The 22,018-nt window shown below is 44.8% G+C and overlaps 9 protein-coding genes across 9 annotated transcripts; 2 read left to right on the top strand and 7 right to left on the bottom strand.

Moving 5' to 3' along the window:
* Nucleotides 1-154: 154 nt before the first annotated feature.
* K450DRAFT_233906 (uncharacterized protein) lies at nucleotides 155-1,762 on the bottom strand. The gene is made up of 4 exons (XM_051587834.1): nucleotides 1,449-1,762; nucleotides 1,322-1,393; nucleotides 624-1,219; nucleotides 155-550 (listed from the first exon to the last, which is right to left on the bottom strand). Exons 1-4 carry the CDS (start codon nucleotides 1,679-1,681, stop codon nucleotides 294-296), a joined length of 1,158 nt encoding a protein of 385 aa, XP_051446266.1. The 5' UTR covers nucleotides 1,682-1,762; the 3' UTR covers nucleotides 155-293.
* Nucleotides 1,675-5,235, bottom strand: K450DRAFT_233903 (uncharacterized protein). Its single transcript, XM_051587833.1, has 8 exons — nucleotides 4,746-5,235; nucleotides 4,516-4,664; nucleotides 4,366-4,449; nucleotides 4,190-4,303; nucleotides 2,788-3,118; nucleotides 2,650-2,720; nucleotides 2,162-2,585; nucleotides 1,675-2,084 (listed from the first exon to the last, which is right to left on the bottom strand). The coding sequence occupies exons 1-8, from the start codon at nucleotides 5,061-5,063 to the stop codon at nucleotides 1,845-1,847; spliced, it is 1,731 nt and encodes a 576-aa protein (XP_051446265.1). The 5' UTR covers nucleotides 5,064-5,235; the 3' UTR covers nucleotides 1,675-1,844.
* A 279-nt stretch (nucleotides 5,236-5,514) lies between these two features.
* K450DRAFT_233898 (uncharacterized protein) lies at nucleotides 5,515-8,110 on the top strand. Its single transcript, XM_051587832.1, has 7 exons — nucleotides 5,515-6,111; nucleotides 6,177-6,302; nucleotides 6,384-6,483; nucleotides 6,565-6,792; nucleotides 6,858-7,164; nucleotides 7,225-7,320; nucleotides 7,395-8,110. The coding sequence occupies exons 1-7, from the start codon at nucleotides 5,796-5,798 to the stop codon at nucleotides 7,848-7,850; spliced, it is 1,629 nt and encodes a 542-aa protein (XP_051446264.1). The 5' UTR covers nucleotides 5,515-5,795; the 3' UTR covers nucleotides 7,851-8,110.
* Nucleotides 7,948-8,893, bottom strand: K450DRAFT_233897 (uncharacterized protein). The gene is made up of 4 exons (XM_051587831.1): nucleotides 8,555-8,893; nucleotides 8,394-8,475; nucleotides 8,124-8,317; nucleotides 7,948-8,056 (listed from the first exon to the last, which is right to left on the bottom strand). Exons 1-4 carry the CDS (start codon nucleotides 8,711-8,713, stop codon nucleotides 7,973-7,975), a joined length of 519 nt encoding a protein of 172 aa, XP_051446263.1. The 5' UTR covers nucleotides 8,714-8,893; the 3' UTR covers nucleotides 7,948-7,972.
* A 2,266-nt stretch (nucleotides 8,894-11,159) lies between these two features.
* Nucleotides 11,160-11,815, bottom strand: K450DRAFT_233892 (uncharacterized protein). Its single transcript, XM_051587830.1, has one exon. The coding sequence runs from the start codon at nucleotides 11,632-11,634 to the stop codon at nucleotides 11,341-11,343; it is 294 nt and encodes a 97-aa protein (XP_051446262.1). The 5' UTR covers nucleotides 11,635-11,815; the 3' UTR covers nucleotides 11,160-11,340.
* Nucleotides 11,816-12,932: 1,117 nt separating this feature from the next.
* On the top strand, nucleotides 12,933-14,915 carry K450DRAFT_233884 (uncharacterized protein). The gene is made up of 6 exons (XM_051587829.1): nucleotides 12,933-13,173; nucleotides 13,245-13,314; nucleotides 13,382-13,542; nucleotides 13,616-14,225; nucleotides 14,294-14,602; nucleotides 14,688-14,915. The coding sequence occupies exons 2-6, from the start codon at nucleotides 13,257-13,259 to the stop codon at nucleotides 14,822-14,824; spliced, it is 1,275 nt and encodes a 424-aa protein (XP_051446261.1). The 5' UTR covers nucleotides 12,933-13,173; nucleotides 13,245-13,256; the 3' UTR covers nucleotides 14,825-14,915.
* Nucleotides 14,916-15,330: 415 nt separating this feature from the next.
* K450DRAFT_270437 (uncharacterized protein) lies at nucleotides 15,331-16,639 on the bottom strand (the record flags this gene model as incomplete). The annotated part of the gene is made up of 3 exons (XM_051592963.1): nucleotides 15,331-15,426; nucleotides 15,514-16,181; nucleotides 16,294-16,639. 3 exons carry the CDS (start codon nucleotides 16,637-16,639, stop codon nucleotides 15,331-15,333), a joined length of 1,110 nt encoding a protein of 369 aa, XP_051446260.1.
* Nucleotides 16,640-17,165: 526 nt separating this feature from the next.
* On the bottom strand, nucleotides 17,166-19,378 carry K450DRAFT_233874 (uncharacterized protein). The gene is made up of 5 exons (XM_051587828.1): nucleotides 18,268-19,378; nucleotides 18,069-18,189; nucleotides 17,818-17,995; nucleotides 17,609-17,739; nucleotides 17,166-17,464 (listed from the first exon to the last, which is right to left on the bottom strand). Exons 1-5 carry the CDS (start codon nucleotides 19,305-19,307, stop codon nucleotides 17,315-17,317), a joined length of 1,620 nt encoding a protein of 539 aa, XP_051446259.1. The 5' UTR covers nucleotides 19,308-19,378; the 3' UTR covers nucleotides 17,166-17,314.
* Nucleotides 19,379-19,439: 61 nt separating this feature from the next.
* K450DRAFT_233869 (uncharacterized protein) lies at nucleotides 19,440-21,961 on the bottom strand. The gene is made up of 2 exons (XM_051587827.1): nucleotides 21,626-21,961; nucleotides 19,440-21,543 (listed from the first exon to the last, which is right to left on the bottom strand). The coding sequence occupies exons 1-2, from the start codon at nucleotides 21,917-21,919 to the stop codon at nucleotides 19,591-19,593; spliced, it is 2,247 nt and encodes a 748-aa protein (XP_051446258.1). The 5' UTR covers nucleotides 21,920-21,961; the 3' UTR covers nucleotides 19,440-19,590.
* Nucleotides 21,962-22,018: the final 57 nt, after the last annotated feature.

Genomic DNA, 22,018 nt, shown 5'->3' with positions numbered 1-22,018 from the left:
GACGCGATGGCTCTACGCATGGTGTGCCTTTATAAGTCTGAAATCTCTTAAAGTAGGAGCGTCTGACTGACGAATACTTTAAGGATAGTGCTTATTTTCATTTCCGCGAACAATACCGTTTTCATTTCGCGAGATCAAACCCAGTGAAGCGAGATTTGCAGCAAAGCAAAAACACCACCATGCAGTAATAATAAGTGGCAGTTTTTTATTTTGACTTGAAGCGGAAATTCCTTCTCTACAGGGAATGGCCAGGGTGACACAATGGTAGTGGATACCCAGTAAACCAAACCGATTTATGAATTATGGTTATTGGGATCCTGGGAACCCCTTCGTCTCATTACATCCGAGTTCATCCATCCCATTTTACCGATGATACTGCTATCGACTTCAGTCACATCCACTTGCATTTCCAGTCGCATGCTGGGCGGGCTATGCTGACGTAACTTTACACCAGCTTCAGCAAACACCTTGGCAATAAAATCATCCATGCCATATGACTTCGAAAACACCACTTCCTTGACGCCGGTTTGGACAATCTTGATAGCACATCCTGCAAGAAAAATAAAAAAAATAAATCTCCTTTTTCATCCAAAATGACCACCCCAATCCAACCACGCCCTTACCTAAACAAGGACACGTATTGCAGTAGAGTATAACACCTTTGCCAGGACCAACTCTTTCTCTTCCGGCTTCCAGTAGTGCATTTTCCTCGGCATGCATGCAGAGGCACCGGTCAAGTCCCGTTCCACAGGGAGTTGCATCATTACATCTTTGACATCCTCCCTCATTGCAGTTTCGCAGCCCCTTTGGCGTTCCGTTATATCCGGTAGCAATTACCCGAGAATCTCTGACTAAAATACACCCAACTCTGCGCTTCATACAGTTCGACCGTCTTGCCGCTAGATCCGATAGATGCATAAAATAGGTATCCCAAGATGGACGTAGTCGTTCATGGTTCGTTAAATCGAGGTCATCCAAACAAGCGTGGAGCTGGGGCACAGACTGATAAGCATTTGCAATGGTAACGTCTGATAACGACATGAGAGTGTAGAGAGGAGTATGGGACTGAGTAGTGGATAATTGCTTCCTTGGTCTTGACGGGCTCATGGGATCAGTTATGAGCATGGTGGAATCATCCTCTGGGATATTGAACAAGGCAAGGTCGTTTTGGATGACGAACTCGAGCAAGCCCAATTCGTTTTCGCCATTTTGCTGACACCTATTAAAATTGCCATCAATAAAAATAACCAATAATTGATTGTGATTCATTTATTGATTTTTAATGAAACATTAAAAAAATGACTCTCCCACCCAAACTCACCTTTGAACATGCCGCTGGAACCGCACGGATATCGGTGCCTCGATCGAAACTAGTAAAAAGAAAGGGCGCTTCCTGCACATAAATCAATACGTAGGTCACAACTAGGCTGATTTGCACCAATGCTTACTTGAAGAGCCATAGACCACGACCGTCGACATCGCAGGTAACAAAGTTTTCCAACCATCGTTCCGTAACATAAATTTGCATTTCCTTGAGGGTATGGAATCGAACGCAATCATAGTCGACGCTAGGATGTGTGGAATCGGTAAGAGTAAGGTACGTGAAATTATGTTTTTCTACAAGGTATTGGGCAACTGTATGCTTGCCACTACATAAAGGTCCAGTAATGCCTATAAACATGTTACTGTCTGGTAGTCTTTATTTGACGCGGTAAGGAGTGTGAAACGGCCATAAAAAACGGCTTTGGACGCGAAGAAAAAGTACACGTGACTCATTAATGAATCACGTGAGTGCCTATGGAATCTAAATCATGTCACTGTCGACACTGACAATATGGTTTGGTTTAAAGTTGAGATTGTTTGATGATCGCAGCTAGTCGCTTGTAGTCGGCAAGTAGTTCAGCTACTTCGCCAATCTTCATTTCCTCAACGGATTTCATTTCAAGAAACTTCGGCAGTGGTCCCTCGCCCAGTGGTGTTGTACTTGATGCGGCCGATGAAGGTCTAGGTACGACGGAGGCCATGAATTGGGAAGGCGCCTGTAGCATCGATTGAAACATATCAGTGCGAGACTGCGAGTTGGACTAGGTGCCATAGATCATTCAGCATGTTAATAAAGTCCTATATTAAGTACAGTATACTTAAAGCGGGAGGTACTCACCCTTTGCCATAATGGGCGGGAGTCTTGAGTGTCTACCGATTCATTGGTATGGGTTCTCGACATCTCTTTCAGTTCGTTCTGTTTCCGTGCCTCTTGGCTCTTGATGGATGAAGCATCGCTCGAACCTCGTACTCGACCGACCACTTGGTTTTTCACCTCCTCCATGGCTGCCATGCCAGGCATACTAAGCAGTCCTCCCACCGTTTTGTTTGTATTCGTAGGAGGTGGCAATACCGGTGGACTTGCGCTGCTGGTACTCTCTGGTGTTCTCCAAAACCGACCGATTCCATCAAAAACTCCATCCACTACATCTGATACAAGTTTTCTTCCACCACCTGCCAACTGGTCGACTTGAGGGCTTCTAAAACGCTGTTTGGAGTTCGGGCCGTTTGAACCAGAACCGGCTTTCAGATCGCTGAGATCACTACAGATAGGATGAATGAGATTGATGCCGCTTGAGAATAGGTAATCTCATTAACTAGACTTACCTCATGATTCTATCAGCAGAAAGGCCGAGGCCAACCAAATTAGTGGTTTCCAAAAACGCTACAACCGCCAGCTAGGAAAAAAAAAAATCCGGTTAAGAAAAGACTCTAATGCAGTCGACACAGCTACATGAAACATACCATATTGGTGAGGCAGTAACTTGCCTCTCCTATCAATTTTGAAGACATCCGATAACGTTGGATGAATTTCAGGTTAGAAACGAACTTTTGTGGATTGGATTTGACGACAGTGTATATGAGTAAGGGCAATAAGACGTCGGCACCAGCAGAGCGAATGTACTGATCATCGTCTCTGCGCGGTCGTTTTGATTGTGTTGGAGGAAACTGAAGATTAATCTCGCTAGATGTTTCTGAAGCATTCCTTGCCATATCTGCACTTTCCGGTGTGGCCTTGGTATCAACGGCAGTGTCTTGCGATGGAGGTGGCGCAACAACTTCAGACGCATTATCGTCATCAATTTGGTCTTCGGTACTATTGGTATCGTCGTCAGTTTTGTCAGGGGAATCACTTGAGGCTGTCACGGCGCTTTCGATATCCTGAGCATCTTCATTTGGTGTTTTGTCTTCTGTCATGGTGGACATGGCATGTTGCATCTCCTTGACAATACTGGCATCCTCATCAACTGTCGCCCTTGATTTATGACTTTCGGCAAATCGCTCTAAGGCATCTATGGAGTACAACCGTGTTATAGCCTGTCATGAACTTTTTCACAAAACGACTGTTTTAAGTGAAAGTGACACATTTGACATACCAGCAATGATTGTATGCGTCCGAAGCAAATGCTCCATTTTATCTCGAGCAGCGTGTGAGGACTCCAATTTTTGCAGTTGATGACCAGCGTTCCTTACAGCTTCATCTATTTCCGCAATGTCGTCTCCTTCATCTACAATAACACCGAGGTGAGCCAAATCAAGATCGAGCAAGTTGAGTGCTGCAATGCGTGACACCAGTGCCTCATCGTGAAGAGTGTCGTCGCCATTCGGGGATGTAAACAGACTAAACCGGCTATTAGATGAGGAACGACAAGTGGGCTACGATATGTGAAACAATACATACCTATCATATAGCTCTCGACAAACGTAGTTTTCCACCCATTCCATCTTCTGATCCACCTCATATGGAGATAGCGATACCTTGACGGCATGAGCATGCTCGTCCAGCGTGTGCTTCTCCTTTTCTAAGTTAGATTCTACATCTCGTAGCAAAGATTGCACAGCCATACCAGCTGCGTCCAAATTCTTCGGTGGCCGACGACGGAAGCTAGTGATGAATCTGTTTGGAAAAGAAGAACACAATGATAAAGATGAGCGGATCTATTGAAGCCAGATGAGCGAGCGACCACACCATCCACCTGTCGAAACTTACCTTTGAATCTGTTCTATAATGCGAGGGCTTATTCTCTCTGAATTGATATCATCTTCCGACGAGACAAGCTCAGGAGAAGTAACTATAATGCCACTCTCCTTTGCTTCCGACCAATCTTGGATTTCTTGTCGCGACACTGGTTTTTGAATTAGCATGACAGTGATTGTTTGGTCGTTGGCAATACTGACATCGACGTGGCTTGCGAGGATATTTATGGATGGATGATCCGATGTGATTGACATGGGATCCAGATTAAAGCTATCGAAGCGTCTATAACATGCAGCGTTAATTAAATGCGCAAGATGAGGGCGATATTCAATAAAACTACTTGCGTTTTAGTCGATGTGTCTGCATTTGAAGCGGCGATACCATGAACGCTTGGTCTCTCTACCAAACCCAATGCGACAAACCGGTCCCTATAAGAAACCACATTCTGAATAAACAAAAAGCTATAAAGCTCATCCAATATTCGTTTCACTTACTTTTGAAAGGTGCCACGAATACCGCTTAAGGATACAATTTGCGTCATGTCGACGGGGCTTTGGTATAACATGACATGATCTTCAATAAATTCCCGGTCAATGATAGCTGAAGGATGGGAAGGTTGTGATACAGGTAGGAGCAGGGTAGCCTAGGTTTGAATATGTGAGCCACCAGAAATGCAAACAGAAATTTAGAACGGAATTTATGGTCTTATATAGAAAATATATACCTTTTGGTCCTTGGTCAGTAAGCTGCACACGTCCTCCAACATATCATCGTTTCGGAGTGTGGATAGCATGAGCATTCCCCATGAGTTGGAAGGGACTGGAATGGTGGACGACGAACTTCCGCTGCGTCCTGAAAAGCTCGACATACTTGAAAAGCTCGGACGCTTAGTTAAAGATTTTTTATCGATACTGTCACTGCTGGATATTCGCTGGAGGAACTTTATCTTTGAATCTTCCGGGGCTTCTTGAGAGTCTTCTCGTGTTGCATTAGTTGTTGGTGTTGCTTGCGATTGTGACCGAAATGAATCGAAGCGAAACATGGGAGACTGGTTGCATCGATGGGCTCCAGCAAGGATTGAGCCAGTTTTTGTCGTCCAGCTAGCTGGCCATCTCAGCGGTGGCTAGTCACATGTTCACTTTGCCTTAATGATTTTTGCCTGCCCTCAGGCAACGTATATCCACGAAGTCAAAGTGCATTTTGCAGAGACGAACCAATCATTAGTGTAGTTTCTATATATTTCGTAGCATTGCGATCCAATATTCAATGCGGATTCTGTTGGATGCTGTTTCATGCTCTTTCATACTTCGCTTGCTTGCTTCCAGGCGCACATAACAACCATTTGCACGGCTCTTGCAAACGTAACAAATAATAGTATCTTGGAATAAAAGGGAGATCATCAACTATTGAATGACTGCAAAAACTCCTTTAAGAGCACGTTCATGGCCTCATCACAATCACCTATTGACATTGATAATGCGAACAAAGATTTGGTCTGTTTATTACCATAGTGCTTGTGTTGTATTTTCAAGATTTTTCTGACTATAGCAAGATATGAAAACTCTTATCAGAATAACAAATAAGCATTTCGTGTTGGTATAGCGTCCAAGGTCATTGTTCCAGTCGGGTAATATTGGGTTAGTGTGAAGAGGTTTGGAATTTCCATTGGCGCAGACACCGGAGTCGATCGAAGTTTTTTTTTTTTTTGTTGCAAAATTTTCTTTGGGCCTCGAAAACTTTTTGAATAACCTTCCTAGAGATCACTTTGACCAACATGGCCAAAATGAAGGGCAACCAAGTCCATCACAACCCATTTTTGAAAAACGACCGACCAACTACGAACGGAAAGATACATAAAGTCAAAAATCAGTCGACAAAACCAGCTGCACCCGCCGCTGCGACTCCTCCTAAGGACAACCGAGTACTATTCGACCGCAAGCTCTTGTCACCTTCTTGGAAAACCAATAGAAGAATTGGACCGGGACTGGTCAACGTTGGAAATACATGTTTCCTCAATTCGACTTTGCAGTGTCTAACCTATACCCCGACTTTTGCCGAATACCTACTTGACCGTCTTCACTCCAAGAACTGTAAGTGTCCGATCCACATCTACCGTCCAGCAAGATGATAGATTAACCAGGAATGCATTCCGCAGGCAAAGTTAGAGATTTCTGTGCAATGTGCGCTCTCCAGGACCATGTCCAGCGATGTTTGATGGGAGATAAAACCGGTCAGACTGGCGGCGTCATCTCACCGCGCAATATTACTGGCAAATTACGAGGTACACAACTTGACCGTATGGTGACTTTGAACAGAGGAAGAAGATGCTGATTGCGCTATTTTGTTTTGTGTGGAAAACCAGCCATTTCAAGTCATATGAGACTTGGCCGTCAAGAAGATTCTCATGAATTTTTGCGACATTTGATGCAAGCAGCTCAAAAGTCATGTTTGGCAGGTCTTGGGTAAGTGGAAATGAAGAGGCGAAGTAGGGATCAAGAGTGACTTGGCATGGGTTGGAGTGCTAACATGGCCGTTTGCATTAGAAAACTCCCGCACAATGTCCAAGAGACCACAGCAGTGCACCAAATCTTTGGTGGTTACCTCCGATCGCAAGTTCGCTGCATGAAATGCAAAGCCGAGTCAAATACGTATGATCCTTGCCTCGACATAAGTGTAGATATTAACACCAGCACCAACCTACAAAAGGCATTGAAAGATTTCATCAAAGTGGATCATATCGGTGGTCGAGACAACAAATACAAGTGTTCGGCGTGAGTAGTAGTCAAAAACCTGTGTGTGACAAGAAACATTGCCTCTGACATCCTGTTGGTTACAGTTGCCATAGTCTTGTCGATGCTGAAAAACAAATGACGGTGCACCGTGCTCCAATGGCACTCACTGTCCACCTTAAACGGTTTACGTACAACTGGCGACGAGGAGGAATGGATAAGGTTTCAAAACATATTGAGTTTCCTGAACGTCTCGACTTATCACCCTATATGAGCCAAGATACCCGGAAAACAGCACAGCCTTACCACTTGTATGGCGTCTTGGTCCATATGGGCGGAGGCTGCCATTCAGGCCATTACTATGCGTATGTAAAGAATGCGAATGGAAAATGGTATTGCATGGATGATGACGATGTAAGTGAGGTGCCAGTCAGGTTGGTGTCATTGGACTCCTTCTCATGCTATCCATTGTAGGTCCGGCCAGTCTCTATTCAGACCGTCATGCGAGAACGAGCATACATGTTGTTCTATACCCAAGAGCAAGGGGTAGATGCCAACATAGGAAACAAGGTAAATTGATTGACCGGCATTATCAATGGGGGGGTGTGAGAGAAAGTTTTTTTTTTTAACCATATGGTTTTCAGAAACGCAAGACTGAAGATGCCGGAAGAAATGAAGAGAACTCGGTATCTGAGCAAAAGCCAAAGCGAGCGAAATCAGAGGATGCCGTCGTAGCCAAGCCAGCAGAGCCCCCAATACCATCCATCACCGTGACGCCAACGACGACACCACCTAAAGAAAAGCCCGTCGAGGCCAACATATTGAATGGCGTGGCTGGATTATGGGTCATCCGGTCGGTCCACGTACCACGGAAATCGCTTCGCGGCAACGTATCGCCTGCCACGGTCTCTTCTGCTCTCAGCCATGGAAACCGCTGGACGGTGCGACCCCTTGACGAATCCACTCCACCACCTGTCAACCGTTTGTTGCAACGAAACTCCTCAAATGTCAGCACCGATAGTAGCGGTAGCGATGAGGTCAATCGAGACAATATTCATATCAGTCAATGGCAGGTGCGACCACGCGGCAACTCCCGATAATTTAAAAAAGTTGAAGGTGCTGGAGTTTCAGAAAACAACATATAATAAAAATACACTGGACAAATGGCAATAGATAATGATTTTAAAGAAATAGTGTTCTCGAGGTATGGTGATGTTGGGCTCTATGGGTTGGTATCGGAGAAAATCATGGACCTTGCTCCATGATAGACGGTTATTAAGGTTGGGTTTAATGGCGGTAGAAGGTGCTAAAAATCAAAGCAAGTCAGTCAGGGAAACCTACGAGAAATCCAGCATCGTCGAATCCAACGTTACCTCAAACACAACTGTCATCTTATCCTGCTTGGCGGTAATAATGGCCATGTAGAACTTGACTTGCCACATGGTGATAGCTTCGTGAATGATAATGTCACATACCCGCGACCGTTCTATGAATTGGGACACCGAGCGCCCACTCAGGTACGTTGTTTTGACCTGCACTCCCACATTCCGAACCGCCAAGATGCTTTCTGCAAAATATGGAGGTTTATCCAGTTAGTTACTACATCCGTTGCGTGATAGGTGATTTTCATCAGTGTCAACTACCTTCTTTCACGGTGTTAAATTTGATCCATACCCATGCAGCCAGGGCGCAACCTATCACCCATCGCATGTAGACGATATCTCGCTTCATAAAACAAAGGAAAGGGGGGTGGGGTTGTTAGGCAGATACCGTAGGTGATCTATTGAGATGGATTGCTACTCACCATAACATAGGAGAAGATGGCGCACAGTGTTAAGAAGGCGATGCTGGTGATTGACCATATTTGTGCATCGCTGTGCACTACGTATTCTCGTACGCCAGGTAGGGCACGGTAGCTAAGCTCATTGGTCAGTGGGTTGAGCGAGTACTGAGATGGCGACATATTGACATTTGAAAGAGTGAATTCCACGAGTTCTGGCAAGCAGTCCAAAAATATTGCCTGGCTGTCCGGGTCGATAGAGCGTTGACCACCACCACCAAAAAAGAAAAAATCTCGCAAACAAGTGTTGTAGCCAAGTGATAGTTGAGAAAAACCAATTCTTTTACGTATTGAAAGCAAGAAGTGTATGTATGTGCATCTGCATGCGTTGGTACCATGCAAAGAAGGAAAAAACAATAAAGTTGTACCATGCAAGTCCAAGAAGAAAACTGAAGGAAATTATGTATAATAGAAAAGAGGGTTGATGCAATTCTACGAATACTCAACACAATGTGAACGTCAATTATGTACAGTGTAAATGTCCTTATTGTGCAAGCAGTTGTGTACGTATGGATGTTTTGATGATAGTGATGGGGTCTACTTCCGTGAACTGACAGACCAAGACAGCGATCATGACTATGTGAACGATAGAGGTTAGCATTGAAGATCTATTGGAAACGTGCAGGGAAGAAACTTACGCAGTAAAAGCGGGAGCCAGAATAATTGTAGTCGGGTGTCTTGTTGAAAGCGCAAATGATCGCCATCAAAGTCGTCTTCATCAAGGTCAAGGTCGCCGAGGTCTATGACATTCTTTGGGGAGAGGGCGGCACCAGGGATGCTCATATCCATGGGCACAAAATGGGAAGGGATTTTATCCTGTGGCTGAGTCGGTGAGGAATTCATCATGGATGCAATGGCTAGGTACCAGGCTGTCGCCCACAAAGAAGTTTCTTCATCCGTGGTCAATTTACTATTGCCACTGAGGAAGGTAGGGGGATAACTGTTGGGTATAAGGGAAGCCTTATGCTTGTTGCCAAAGGAACGTTGCATCCAAGCCGTCAAGTCACTGAAGGGTTTGGGTCGAGCCGGTTCTTGGGGTTCGTGGGGTTTGATCGGCTCCATCTTATCAGAAGTGGTCAGTGCGCTAAAAATGTTTTCATCGTACTGGTCGATCTCTTCTTGTCGGTTGGAAAGCCAGCCAATCACTCGGTCAGGTTCATCATCCTCGGCCGCATCTTCTTCCACCGAAAGACTATCTGATTCAGCATACGTCATCTCGTACCAGTGGAGTGTATCTACAATTCCAATATGATGACCGCTAGCGGCAAGATCGATGGGCGTTTTGCCGTGCACCGATCGAACACTGGGGTGAGCGTCACCTTGATCGAGGAGAATTTGAACAATGTCATGCTTTCCTGTCCAACTGGCAAAATGCAGAGCAGTCATTCCATTGCGATCTTGAGCGTCCACATCAGCACCCAACTGAACCAGCATAGTGGCCAATTGAGTGTATCCAAGCATGGCAGCCAGGTGAAGCAAAGTATGGTCTTGCTTATTAGCCTGTGATACTGGTAAGTCATACGAAGTATGTAGATCCTTGACGTTATCCAAAGCTTGGATGATTTGGGCTTCAAGATCACTGGTATGTTGTTGACTTCCGGTGGTATTATTATTGCCATTACCATGGTGATCACCCTGAACAATGCGCATAGCGATTTGACGAGCATCCTCCAGTTTACCGGTCATTTTTAAACCAACCACCTGAAGCGCTAATTCCATTAAGGCACGATCACTTTCGTCATAGTAAGTGAACAAGACAATGTCCTGTCCGTCGACTACCAAGGGATGTTCCTTGAATGAGACAACGACAGTTCCAGCCGTCGTGGCAGGGGGAAGGATGCAAACCAAGGTATTTTGACTCCAACAATGCGTTGGCAAAGCAGGTGTTTCACCAAACAGACAAACGAGACCTTCATAAAAACCAGAGCCAAGCACAGTGACTTCAATACCACCATACAATGGTCCTTCCGACGGAATCAGTCGGTTCAGTTGAGGTACGCTGGTTGGACTAACCGATGCTTGCCGCTGGATTGCCGAAAGTAAACCAGCACCGGCACTATGATAGCTATTTACCGTCCTCCTGCGGCGAGGGGTCATCAACGCTTGCTGTTGTATGAGTGGAGCGGCGGTTTGAAGAGACATCTGCCGATGACGGTTTTCTGGAACGGATTGCATCATGGCGGACTGAGGGGTATCGCTTGAACCAGGAACATTTCCTTCTAATAAGGCTTGAAAAGATGGATTATTGTTAGCTGTCAGAGGATGTTGCGGGGACAGCGAAGACTCGTGATCTTGATCATGGGGTATGGACATAAAGGCTGTCGAGTTGACAGGCGTCATGTTCAGATCTTGTTCAACTTTGGCATATTTAGGAGAGCGAGGGAGGATAGGCACTGGAGGAGATGGATTCACCGGCGTAGTAGGGCTACTAGACTCACTGGCAGATAATTGGCGTTGTGGTGAGGGTCTACGTGAGACCGCAGGTGTTTCTGGATTGCTGCTGGTTGGTGGGAATTCAAATTCCGCACGGCTGCGTTTCCGAGTGGATTTACTGCTTTTGTGATCGTCGGTTATCATGATGGCAGGAGAGACACCTTGAGCTACGATTTGATTCCGGCTGTTGCGCATAGTGAAATGAATGCTGGGGGGAGGTTAGGTTTAGATTACAATGTTTGTTACCAGAAATAAAAAAATGCTCCTCCCCCCCAAAAAAGAAAAACGTGAAGCAGATAAGAGGCCCAGGATGTCACTTACCAAAATCCCACCTTCTCATTATGATGGCGACAATAGCATGTTATCCGAGTAGGAAGAATACAATCTCCAGAACTGAAGTCCATAATCTCGGTACAGTTGAACAAAAGGACTCGGCATTTTTCCAAAGGCGACACATTGTTATCATCTACCGTAGCGGCGTCTTTTCCAGAAGAGGACGTTGGTGACGGTGGTAGACTATCCGGGACGTCCCGTTTCTGCTTATTTTCCTTTTTCCGTTGGGAGCGCCTTCGCTGAATGGGATATATTAGATAGTGGCCAGAGACCTTCATATCGATAACAACATAATATTTACCTCACGTCGAATACATCCTATACAAGTTTCAACTTTGTGCAATGGGTCACTGAAGCATTTCACGGTAGCCTCTAGTGTCAAAAGTTTGCCATCATTGAATGGGACGCTGGCGCCGCCACTGTCATTTTTTGTTTGATTGACGCGCTTGTATTTCTCCTTGGCCACCAGATGTTCGGGTAGCTTTAGATGGGACCATAAAGGGACCTTGTCGCCTCTATCTGTCACCAATTGGATACATAATTTTATCTGGGTTTCCACGCGTGATTTGGCTCCACTATTCGGGATACCGAGTACCCGAATCTGCAAGTCGCTGCCATCATTGAAAGGGGCTGATAAGCGATGTTTGAAGGGCAACGCAAACAAAAGTTAACAAATTGTACTACTTACGAAAATGTACTAGGGTTTTTTGCTGTGACGACAGGCGTATCAACGGTCGATAAACTGATCCATGAAATGACAGTGATGCACACACAGATAATAAAATGTAAATGCGAGATCGATTGGTTCTTGTTACAATCCATACCGCAAACATACCTTTTCAAAGATTCAAAACTTAAACATTTCCGAGCTAATGATGGTATAGCGTGTGACGAGGATGTTGATATCAGCTAGATGAGGTACAGAGTGCACAACGTGTCAGTGATTTGTAACGTTAAGATCGACAACCGAACCCAAGATAGGATTATTTTTTTAACAAAAAGGAATCCCTCATTTTTTTTTTTAATAACTTACATCAAATACATCGGCTTGCTCGACCTTGGGCAGATCTCCTTCAGGCATTATGATCTGATCATTCTGAAAGCATGCTTGGTCGTGGGAAGGCGGTGGAGGTGGGGATGGCATGCCGTCTGAGTGAGCTACTGAGTAGAAGTCATTGGAGTTGTCATGGTCATTAGCTTGAATATAGTCCATAAAAGGGTCGTCCAACGAGTCTGACAAGGACGAACTAGGAGAGCTATACATAAGCGATGGCGATGGCGGATTACTGTGGTCGAGTAAGATGTTGGCCATGGATTATGATATTGAAAAGAGCGAAAGGGAAAAACCTGTCTCCACTTTTGATTTTCTATCTGCGACAGGCGAAAATGAATTGAATTTATGGGCTGGCCGACCTGGCTGGCTGGGCCTAAGTCCACACAAGCCACCCGGCCTCCAAATTTGAAAGACCACGTTTGCTTGCCCCCCCCACCGCCCAGCTATCGATCAAACTGATAGAGTATTGTAGTATAAATAATAAAAAGTCCAACATCTCGAATGAGGGCACGGGCGTTCATCATTGGTAACCACTGTTGGTCTATCGATCTTAACTTCCCCCTGTCATTGTTAGAACCAACTTCTTTGATGGTGGATACTGACCTTTCACCCAGTCAGCGAGGTGTTTTCACATGTAAAGTCATACCATTATCAAATGTTTCTTATATAACAGCAATATAGGCAAACTCTCTTTTTCTTCTCTTTTTTTCATTACCCTCTTCATCATTCAATAATTAAAAAAAGTTAAACAACATACTTCTCGGTGAGCCCATTTTTGTCTCCAAGTTGGCCGGCAGCGAATTTTTTGTGACTCACTCCTGCCCACATCAAAAGTTTAAAACAGCCATGTCCGCTCCTTCAAGCCGTCTCAACCAACTCACGTCCCACATGCAATCTTCCCAAGGTAAGTTTACCCCACACTGACAATAGCGATTCCCCCACGGATGGGCTAATGGCCGCCAACCACCTAGACGTCTCTTTCTTTCAACAAATCCCTCAGGCCGCTCCTGATGCCATCTTCCACTTGACCGCTCAGTACCAGGCCGACACTGATCCTCGTAAGGTCAATGTCGGTGTTGGCGCGTATAGAGATGATAACCTCAAGCCTTACATTCTTCCTGTCGTGAAAAAGGTAAACAATCGTCACCCATGGGTGCCCACGGTTCCATTTTGGTTCCTGCTTATCCAATTTATCTACTGTATAGGCCGATTCAATCTTATTCCATAACCAAAACTTGGATCATGAATACCAACCTATTGCTGGTCAAAAGACATACACCAAGGCTTCTTCCAAACTCATCTTGGGAGAGGATAGCCCTGCTTTCCAACAAAACCGTGTGGTTGCAATCCAAACCATTTCCGGTACCGGCGCCAATCATACAGCCGCTGCATTCTTGGCCAAGTTCCATAAGAAGGGAGCGATCTGTCTTTTGTCAAAGCCTACTTGGGCCAACCACAAGGCTATTTTCAACAATGTTGGCATTCAAGTCGCCGAATACCCTTACTGGAACCCTAGCACACGTGGTTTGGATTTGGAGGGCATGCTGGCTGCTTTGGAAGACGCCCCCGAAGAGTCTATTGTTTTGCTCCATGCTTGTGCTCACAACCCCACTGGTGTAGATCCCACCAGGGAACAGTGGCAACGCATTGCCGATGTGGTACAGAAAAAGAAGCACTTCCCATTCTTTGATTGTGCTTATCAAGGATTTGCTTCGGGTAACTTGGATCAAGATGCATGGGCTGTACGTTACTTTGTTGAACGCGGTTTTGAATTGTTCGTCTGTCAGTCCTTTGCAAAGAACTTTGGTTTGTACGGTAAGTGCTGAACCTTAAAAAAAAAAGACTCTCCCACCCTGGTCGCCTAAATTATTGTGCCATGATAGGTGAGCGTGCAGGTAATCTCACGGTGGTAACCCGTACTGCTGAACAAGCACAGCATGTCTTGTCGCAACTTGAAATTTTGCAAAGATCCGAAATCTCTAACCCACCTGCTTACGGCTCACGCATCGTTGATTTGGTACTTAACGACAAGCAACTCTATGCTGAATGGAATGACAACTTGGGTACCATGTCTGGACGCATCATCGAAATGAGAAAGCGTCTGTTTGAAAAGTTGCAACAACTCCAAACTCCTGGTACCTGGAACCATATTGTTGATCAGATTGGCATGTTTTCCTTTACCGGTTTATCACGTAAGTTTTTCATGGCATGGCGTCTGATTCGGAAGCGCTTATATTTTTATACTCATTGCTTGTTGTTTGTGTATGGGTTGAACAGCCGCTCAAGTCAAGGTCCTCAAGGAACAATACCATATTTACATGACTGATAATGGTCGCATATCCATGGCCGGACTATCTTCCAAGAATGTCGATTACTTTGCTGAGTCCATCGATAAGGTTGTTCGCTCCGTCTAAAACCTTTGTTGCCACTGAAAGATAAACCCGTAAATACAATAAAAAGAAACTTCAATAGTACATGTAGTAGCCTTTAAAAAAAATTTAGGTTCTGTGTCGATGAGTAACTCTTTAGCGTGTTCTGAAGAAATCCCACCGCAGTAACGGCCGGAGCCAGGGGCATTAATAATTTTTGAATGTTTTTATTTCATGCCTTTTTTTGAGAACACAAACACCTAAGAGTACCTCAAAATCCGTTTTAAAAGAATAAGAAGAAGGAAAAAAAAATGGAAAAGAAACATAGTAGCCAAAAAAAAAGAATGTTAAGCTAGCTAACTGAAGAAAATTGGTAAGCGAGTTATGTCACTTTCTTTTAATCTAGCAAAAAGTAAACGTAAAGCAAAAAAGCAAACTTAAGAAAACCAAGTAATAAAATAAGAGAAAAAAAAATCATCGCAAGTGTAGCCAATGCTTTAGAGCACTGGATAGGATACTTCTTTTTTTCCCCATCTTTCTTCATTCTCACGCTACAGTGCATAAGGGGGAGTCATTTCATCAGACCGCAGTGGCACGGCTGAAGAAGTAATTTCCTCTTCATCAGATGGGCTATATCTGACATTTTCCTAGATTTTTCAAAAAAAAATAATAATCTGTCGTTTAATATCGACCTTTTTTTTCCAAAAGGAAGCAGTAATGTTGTCAAAACTCACGGGTAAGGTAAACATCAGTTGACTAGCAGCATTGGGTGACAGGGTGTCATATTCATGAATGGAATTAGGTGGTGAAGGATAGTGTTGCTGAACGGGTTTCCGATAAGGACTATGGCGAACAGGATTCGAAGGAGAAGGATACACTCTCAAAGGCTTTGCATCGTCCGAGGTTGAGAGTTGGTTTTGCTGTTGCATTTGGTCAACATGCAAGTTCAACAAGGTGAACCATCGATCAAAGGTAGGCTTGCTGATAAACAGTCGGTAATCAATGATGTGTAGAAACGCAGTTTCTGCACCGTTAATTTCTTTGATGTCCAGGCCGGATATCTTGGCCCATGCTTTGTTACGATAGTTCTTGTCTTGAAGATACTTGGATGCGACCATCAACGAAGCTAAAAACATGCGTCGACCACAGCAAATATAGTCATCAGTACTATATTGACTGCTGTTTCGCTTTGCAGTATTGCCAGACGCCGCTCTTTGCTCGAGTCGAGCGATGATGATGTTTTTAATCCGAAAAAGGTAAAACAAGGCGGTTTGAAGGGTCGAATAGGTGGTTTTCGATCGCTTCAACACTTCCTGAATAAAGCTTTTGGTAGGAATCACTTCTTTTCGTCCACTCGCAGTGTTGCTTGGCCAGATGGACTCTATGACAGTTGCGGTGGTTTCTGGGAACCGGAAAGAAGTGCATACAAGATTAGCCAGTTGGACCGGAGGCTGGACAAAGTCATACGCTGACCAAAGAGGAAAAAAAAGAAAGAAAAATGCACGGCAACTTACCGATCAGTTTGTCGACAAACTTTGATCTTTCCTGACGATCATTGTTCATGAAATGTTGGTAGCCGGTAGCAGCACCAACAGATGGTCGTTGAGAGGTGTTTTGTTGTTCTGGTTGGCGTTTGAGAGAGGGATATTTACAAGACTTGAGGGTGGAGATGTGAGGTCGCTGAGGCGCCTGGTCAGCAACCGGGGTGAAATGAAGAGTAGTAGGTTTGTGGATGTTACTCAAAGAGTAGTGGTGAAGGTCGGATGAGAGGTGTGATGGAAAATCCACCAGCTGGTGAGGCCCATGGCGGTTGTCCCACGTAAAGGCCCCAGCATGTTGATGAAATTCTGAGGTGGTCATTGACAGGCGATTATTTGGTTCTCCTTATATATATGATTTGGATGGTATATGTATATATATAAGCGTAATTGTTGTAAGGAGAGGAGGATTATCTACTTTCGAAAAGGGCACATGGTTGCTAGTTTATAAGTTGAGGTAAAGAGGTGTTGAGTTGGCTTAAAGCTTGTTTGAGTTCAGTGGTTGTTCAAGTTGTTTGAAAATGGGCAAGAAATCGCAATGATGATGGGAATCTGTTCGACTGACAGCAGAAAAGTGAGATGTAGCAGAACAAGAAGGGGGGTCAAAGTTGGCTTCCAAAGTGGTTTTGCCCTCTCTTCCCGCAGTATCAGTGGCTTATGCTGAAAAAGTCTTTGACTAGGGTGACGTCTCTTGTTCATATATAGCAGGTGCCCTAACCTGACCGGCAAGCCTTATCTAGACATTCTGCTGAAGTGACCTTTATTTTTATTGAATAACCCTCTGTGCTTTTATTTTCTTTCTATGTTCGGTTGCAAAGTGCTTCATGAACAAATGCTTGCTGGTGACAGTGACGGAAGCCACCAGTTTTCACGCAGCTTTTGGGTTTTAAATTTGCTGCGGCAAGTCAGATGGGTGAACGGAGCCTGTTGTGTTAATCGGGCATTGAAATTCTACGGTCGCACTTGCAATTGTGAGGCAGCTTTTTATTGGCTGCGTTTATAATACGAGAATCATTCTGATCAGTTCTGACTTGGTGTAGATGGAGTACCGCAGTGCCTTGAGTCGCATATGTTGCTTATCGTGCTGAGTAGGAATGCCAAAGATGAGGATGTCGTCGTAGTGTTCAGAAGGTTCTTGATGTAGAACCTAGAGGAGCATCCGTTGTAATTTGCAAAGTGAGAAAATAAAGGCCGGGTTTATTATTATTATTATTATTTTTATTGTCATGAAGCCTTTGGTTTTTCATGAAAAAGTGGTAAACGGTTCAACCCCTCCATCCTCTCTGCTTACCTTGCCACCTCCAGCCGTCACTAGCTCGCGGAAGTCCGATTTACTAAGCTCGCCTTTGTCGGTCAGGAAAAGTCGCTTGCCTTGAAACACAGGTTGAGATGGGATGGGTCTGATCAGGTATGGCGTTTCATCTGTGTGACAATCAAGGGTCACCCAGGGTGGTTGGAATCACTCACAGGAATATGACAACCCCCTGATGCTTTACTTACCAACAAACCGACTTTCTGTTCGGCATGCTTGTATCCAGTCAACTGACACAACTGGTTTACAAGCCGCCACGGCGCAAAGGCATCGTATGGTGGTGCGAAGTTCTTCAGTCACTAGATGACTGCATTCATGCCAATCATCCACAAGCAGTCCGCCTAAATGATCTACCAAACTTTTGTCCTAAGAAGATGGTCAGCAACTGTTTTGTGTTTTTTTTTTTTGTTTTAGGCAAGGTTGCACTCTGAGCGCTTACACGAGTGAGCGATGGGCCATTTTCAAGCCCTGTAAATAAAATCTTGTAATGGCGTCGCTGGCTGCGTGCGCTGGATGTGGACCGTAAGCTCATTTGCGTATGTGGAGCTTGGGCGCCTCGTCTACAGTATCATATGTAAGTTCTCCCGTTCCATAACGTGCATGCATAAGGCAATGAAATGTAGTTTCGCTTTACTTACTTGCGCTGAGCCGTGCGTTTCAAAGGTGATTCAGATGGAGGCTGGGACGATTGGCTTTGACGGTGTCGTGCGGCTGCGCGTTGACTAGGAGACGAGCTCCAAACAATGTCTTCGTCCGTGTGCTTCAGCATTTCTGGAGTAACGTTCTCTTCTATGAACGTGCCTTGCACATACATTGCTCTCCGTACCACAGTTGGCGTTTCAGGTGGCTCTTCTCTGGCATGTTCTTCATAACTCTCTTGAGCATACGAACCTTGTGAGCTTTGCACCACGTGCTGACCCGTCGAGGCGTGGCTATGCCGTGAAGAAGTGGTGGTGTCTTCTTCGCGTTCGGTGCTTTGATGGGACAGCGACGAGATATTGGACAGGCCAGATATTTCTCGTCCCAAATGTCGTGAAGTTGACGGAGGTGACATGTTGGATTCGGATGATGAAGAAAAGTGTCCTCGAGTAGACCAGAACGCTTCTGCCGTTGAATGCCGCGGGAATTCTGGTGTATGCTCTGGGTCGGACCAGGTACCCACAGACGACGTTTCAGGGACCAGTTCTGGTCGACTGGCTGGTATAATCAATTGCTGTGCACGTCTTTGTTGTAATTGTTCTAAAGGGGAATGATAGTGTACATTATGTAAGATGCTTGCTTGCGACCTTTGGCTGATATCGGAGGAACTAAGATATTCCTTGGACGTTGCTGTGAGAGTGGAGCCTTGGGAAATTGAGTGATCGGATGCGTGCCAAACCACGCTATTCGATGGGGGGATCAAGGGTTGTGTCGGTACAGCTTGTCGATTTTCGTCCGGGCCGGACAGGAGCGAAGGAAGCGAGTGCGTGGCGGTTCGCTGCGCCGACATTTGTACAGCTTCTGCTGCTGTCCATTCCAACGTGGTGTGGCCCACAGCCAAATCTTGTGTTGGATTCATGGATGGCTCAAATGCAGTATATGACAAAGTGGCCGCATCATCTGAGGAACCTGACGCTACACCTACTTCACTTCCTTCTGCGCGACTCCTCGGTGGTGTTGATGAATGCTTATCAGACATGTCAATATTGGAGTGTAGCAACCAAATCAGCTACCTTGTTTTTTGTGAGTCCTCCTGCTGGGTTGTTGATATTATATGCAATTTGGAAAAAAATAAAATTGGAAGGCAGGCATTTAGCTTTGCATGAAAAGACGTCAGTCTCTGCGAAATGGCCCGTAAGGTAGCGATGGGGTACTACTTTCAATCACTATTCTTTCTCATCTTCGCCTTCATTTATTTTATTATGTTTGATCTTATTATGAGTTACACTGCAAATAAATTTTGCAAACCTTCTGGTACGCGTTTACCATTTGATACGACTAAAGATGGTCGGTGGAGCATTCGCATCGGCTTCATATTCCCGACTTTTAGCCTTAATCCCTTCCATAATCTCCTTTAGTGAAGCTTTGTCCAAATCATCACGTTTGCTAAGTAGGTCTTCAACAAAAGCAAGGGGTATATCCGGGAAAGCATGTCGAAGGTTATAGTAGTCCACGTATATAACAGACTTGTTGCTCTTGAGAAGACTATGAATTAAGTCTAGTGCTTCAAATTGGACCTGTAGTTCTTCGATGGGCTTATACTTGGCAAAAAAGTTAAATGATATCCGAACATCTTTTCCAATTTGGTCCAGGCACGAAGGTATCTTGAACTTGGCAGTCTTTCGTCGCATTGATTCTATATAGAGGATGAGATACTTGTCGAGCATATCGTCAATCAATTTGGTGAACAAATAATCATTCAAATGTCCCTGGAAATCCTGACAGTAGTCCTTTAAAGTCTCTACTACCGATCCGATCAAAGGATTTTCATACCATCGCGTTGTGAAAAGGTCACCGAAGATAGGTTGAATGTCATTGAAAACAAGTCGCAGAAGAATGTCGCGAGTTAGAGAAGCGGTCTGTAAGAAGCCATCCACCGCCATATTTAACTTGTCTTCAACTTGGCTCTTATATCGTGCATCCACCATAGGCATGATTTTGGAAGTTTTGCTCTCAGCGAAATCGGCAGACTTCATCATGTCGTTCGACAGTGCAATCACATAATCAACAAACCCTTCTGGAGCCTCTTCAGGTGACTCGAGCTGTTTGCGCATTTCTGAATCCAACAATTTCTTCCACATGAGCTGAGAGTCTTTCATGACCTTATGACACTCTGATACAACGTGGTAAAGCAATTTGCCTTGATTTGCGTCGGCTGCCACATCGATTTGGTCACTGATGATTTGATACATATCAACAGCACCAGCCATACCGTACTGACCATCCTGATGCACTTCTGGAGGATCTTCTCGTTGACAAAAGCTGCGTGTCTCGGCTTGCATGAGGTTGGACGTCCAATCAACTAGAGTAGTACGAACCAATTTGAGATATTCGTCTACTAATGCTTGTTCCTGACCGTCGAGCAACTGTGGTTCCAGCAACTCCTCCGTGACTCCTAGCTCAGTACTCATAATGGCATAGTAATCTCGAACAAATCGCATTAGTCGCAGAATCGTGGCGGCATTCATGTCTTGATTGACAATGTGATTGAGGAGTTCATACAAGTGTCTGTGGTATTCGAGCACAAACCATGGGAAGATCTTATACTTTTTGGGAAATAGAGGGACCAATTTGTCAAAGCAAATATCCAATTCATTGAAGATGAAGTCAGTTGCATCAAACGCACCAATCCAATCTTCTGCATCTTTGTATTCAGCATAATGCGCCTCAAATCGCTCCTGAATGGATTCCCGTAGTCGCTCGTGAAACTCTACACGATAGGATTTGATAGTTCGAGGACTTCCTTCCGCTAACCGCCATTTAGTGCCTCCAGCTGTGTCCATATCGTGGTGACTATTTTGAGCATGTCGTGCTGCTAGGGCCTTTTCGTCTGCATGCTCTTCAGTCTCTATAATCTTGACCAACTTGACAATGGTGGTCTCACCATGATTCTGAGCTAATTCCAGCAGATGACGAGTCAAATTCCACAGATGCTGCGTGAAATCAGCGGATAGAGCATCCACATTTCTAAAATATTTCTTCAAGGTGATAATCACATCTTGTGGTGAATCTCGTGCCTGATGCATGGTTTGATCGCGGAATTCTTCCAGCTTAAACAGTTCATAATGCACATGGAGAAGGGTATCTTGAGGCGCAAAGATGTCCTCTCGTAAGCGCTCAAACATAGATTGAGCATGTTCCAGTTTATCGTGTAGTTCCTGTAGTGCCACAACCTTTTCATAGGTCGCTAAGAAATTCTGATGCACTATGGATATCTAGTAGGATAAACAAGGTGGTTTGAACCATAAGTCGGGGAATGCAACTATGATGTTTCGAGATGGCGTAAAATGAGCTCACCTTATTGATGCGAGGAAAGTCTTGAATCATCCCTCGAGCACCGTAGCAAAGTTTATCGATCTTCTGCATGTTGACATTTATCATCTCACATTGCTGCTGTGAATTTAGTAAAGTCTCTAGCCCTTCTTGCACATTGTCCAATTGCGATTGAGCCCCAGAATTGAGTTGCGCGTCGATGGAAGCTTTCTCTTTGGCAAACTTGCGCCTCAGTGCTGTAACCTTGCCGTTTAAGTCGTCTGGATGCTTCAGCAGCTCTGCGAGTTTGCCCACAGCGAATTCTCTGGCATCTTCCATGAGGCGCGGACGTTGAAAGGAGGAAAGCTGCTTGAACAGGCCAGATTTAGACATTCTGGAAATTTTATACGCAAAATTAATGGCAGTCGATCCATTTTA

The sequence above is a fragment of the Umbelopsis ramanniana genome (assembly GCF_025399195.1).
Source record: "Umbelopsis ramanniana AG unplaced genomic scaffold K450scaffold_16, whole genome shotgun sequence".
In the NCBI taxonomy this organism is placed as follows: domain Eukaryota; kingdom Fungi; phylum Mucoromycota; class Umbelopsidomycetes; order Umbelopsidales; family Umbelopsidaceae; genus Umbelopsis; species Umbelopsis ramanniana.
This window is presented reverse-complemented; position numbering and strand designations above follow the sequence as displayed.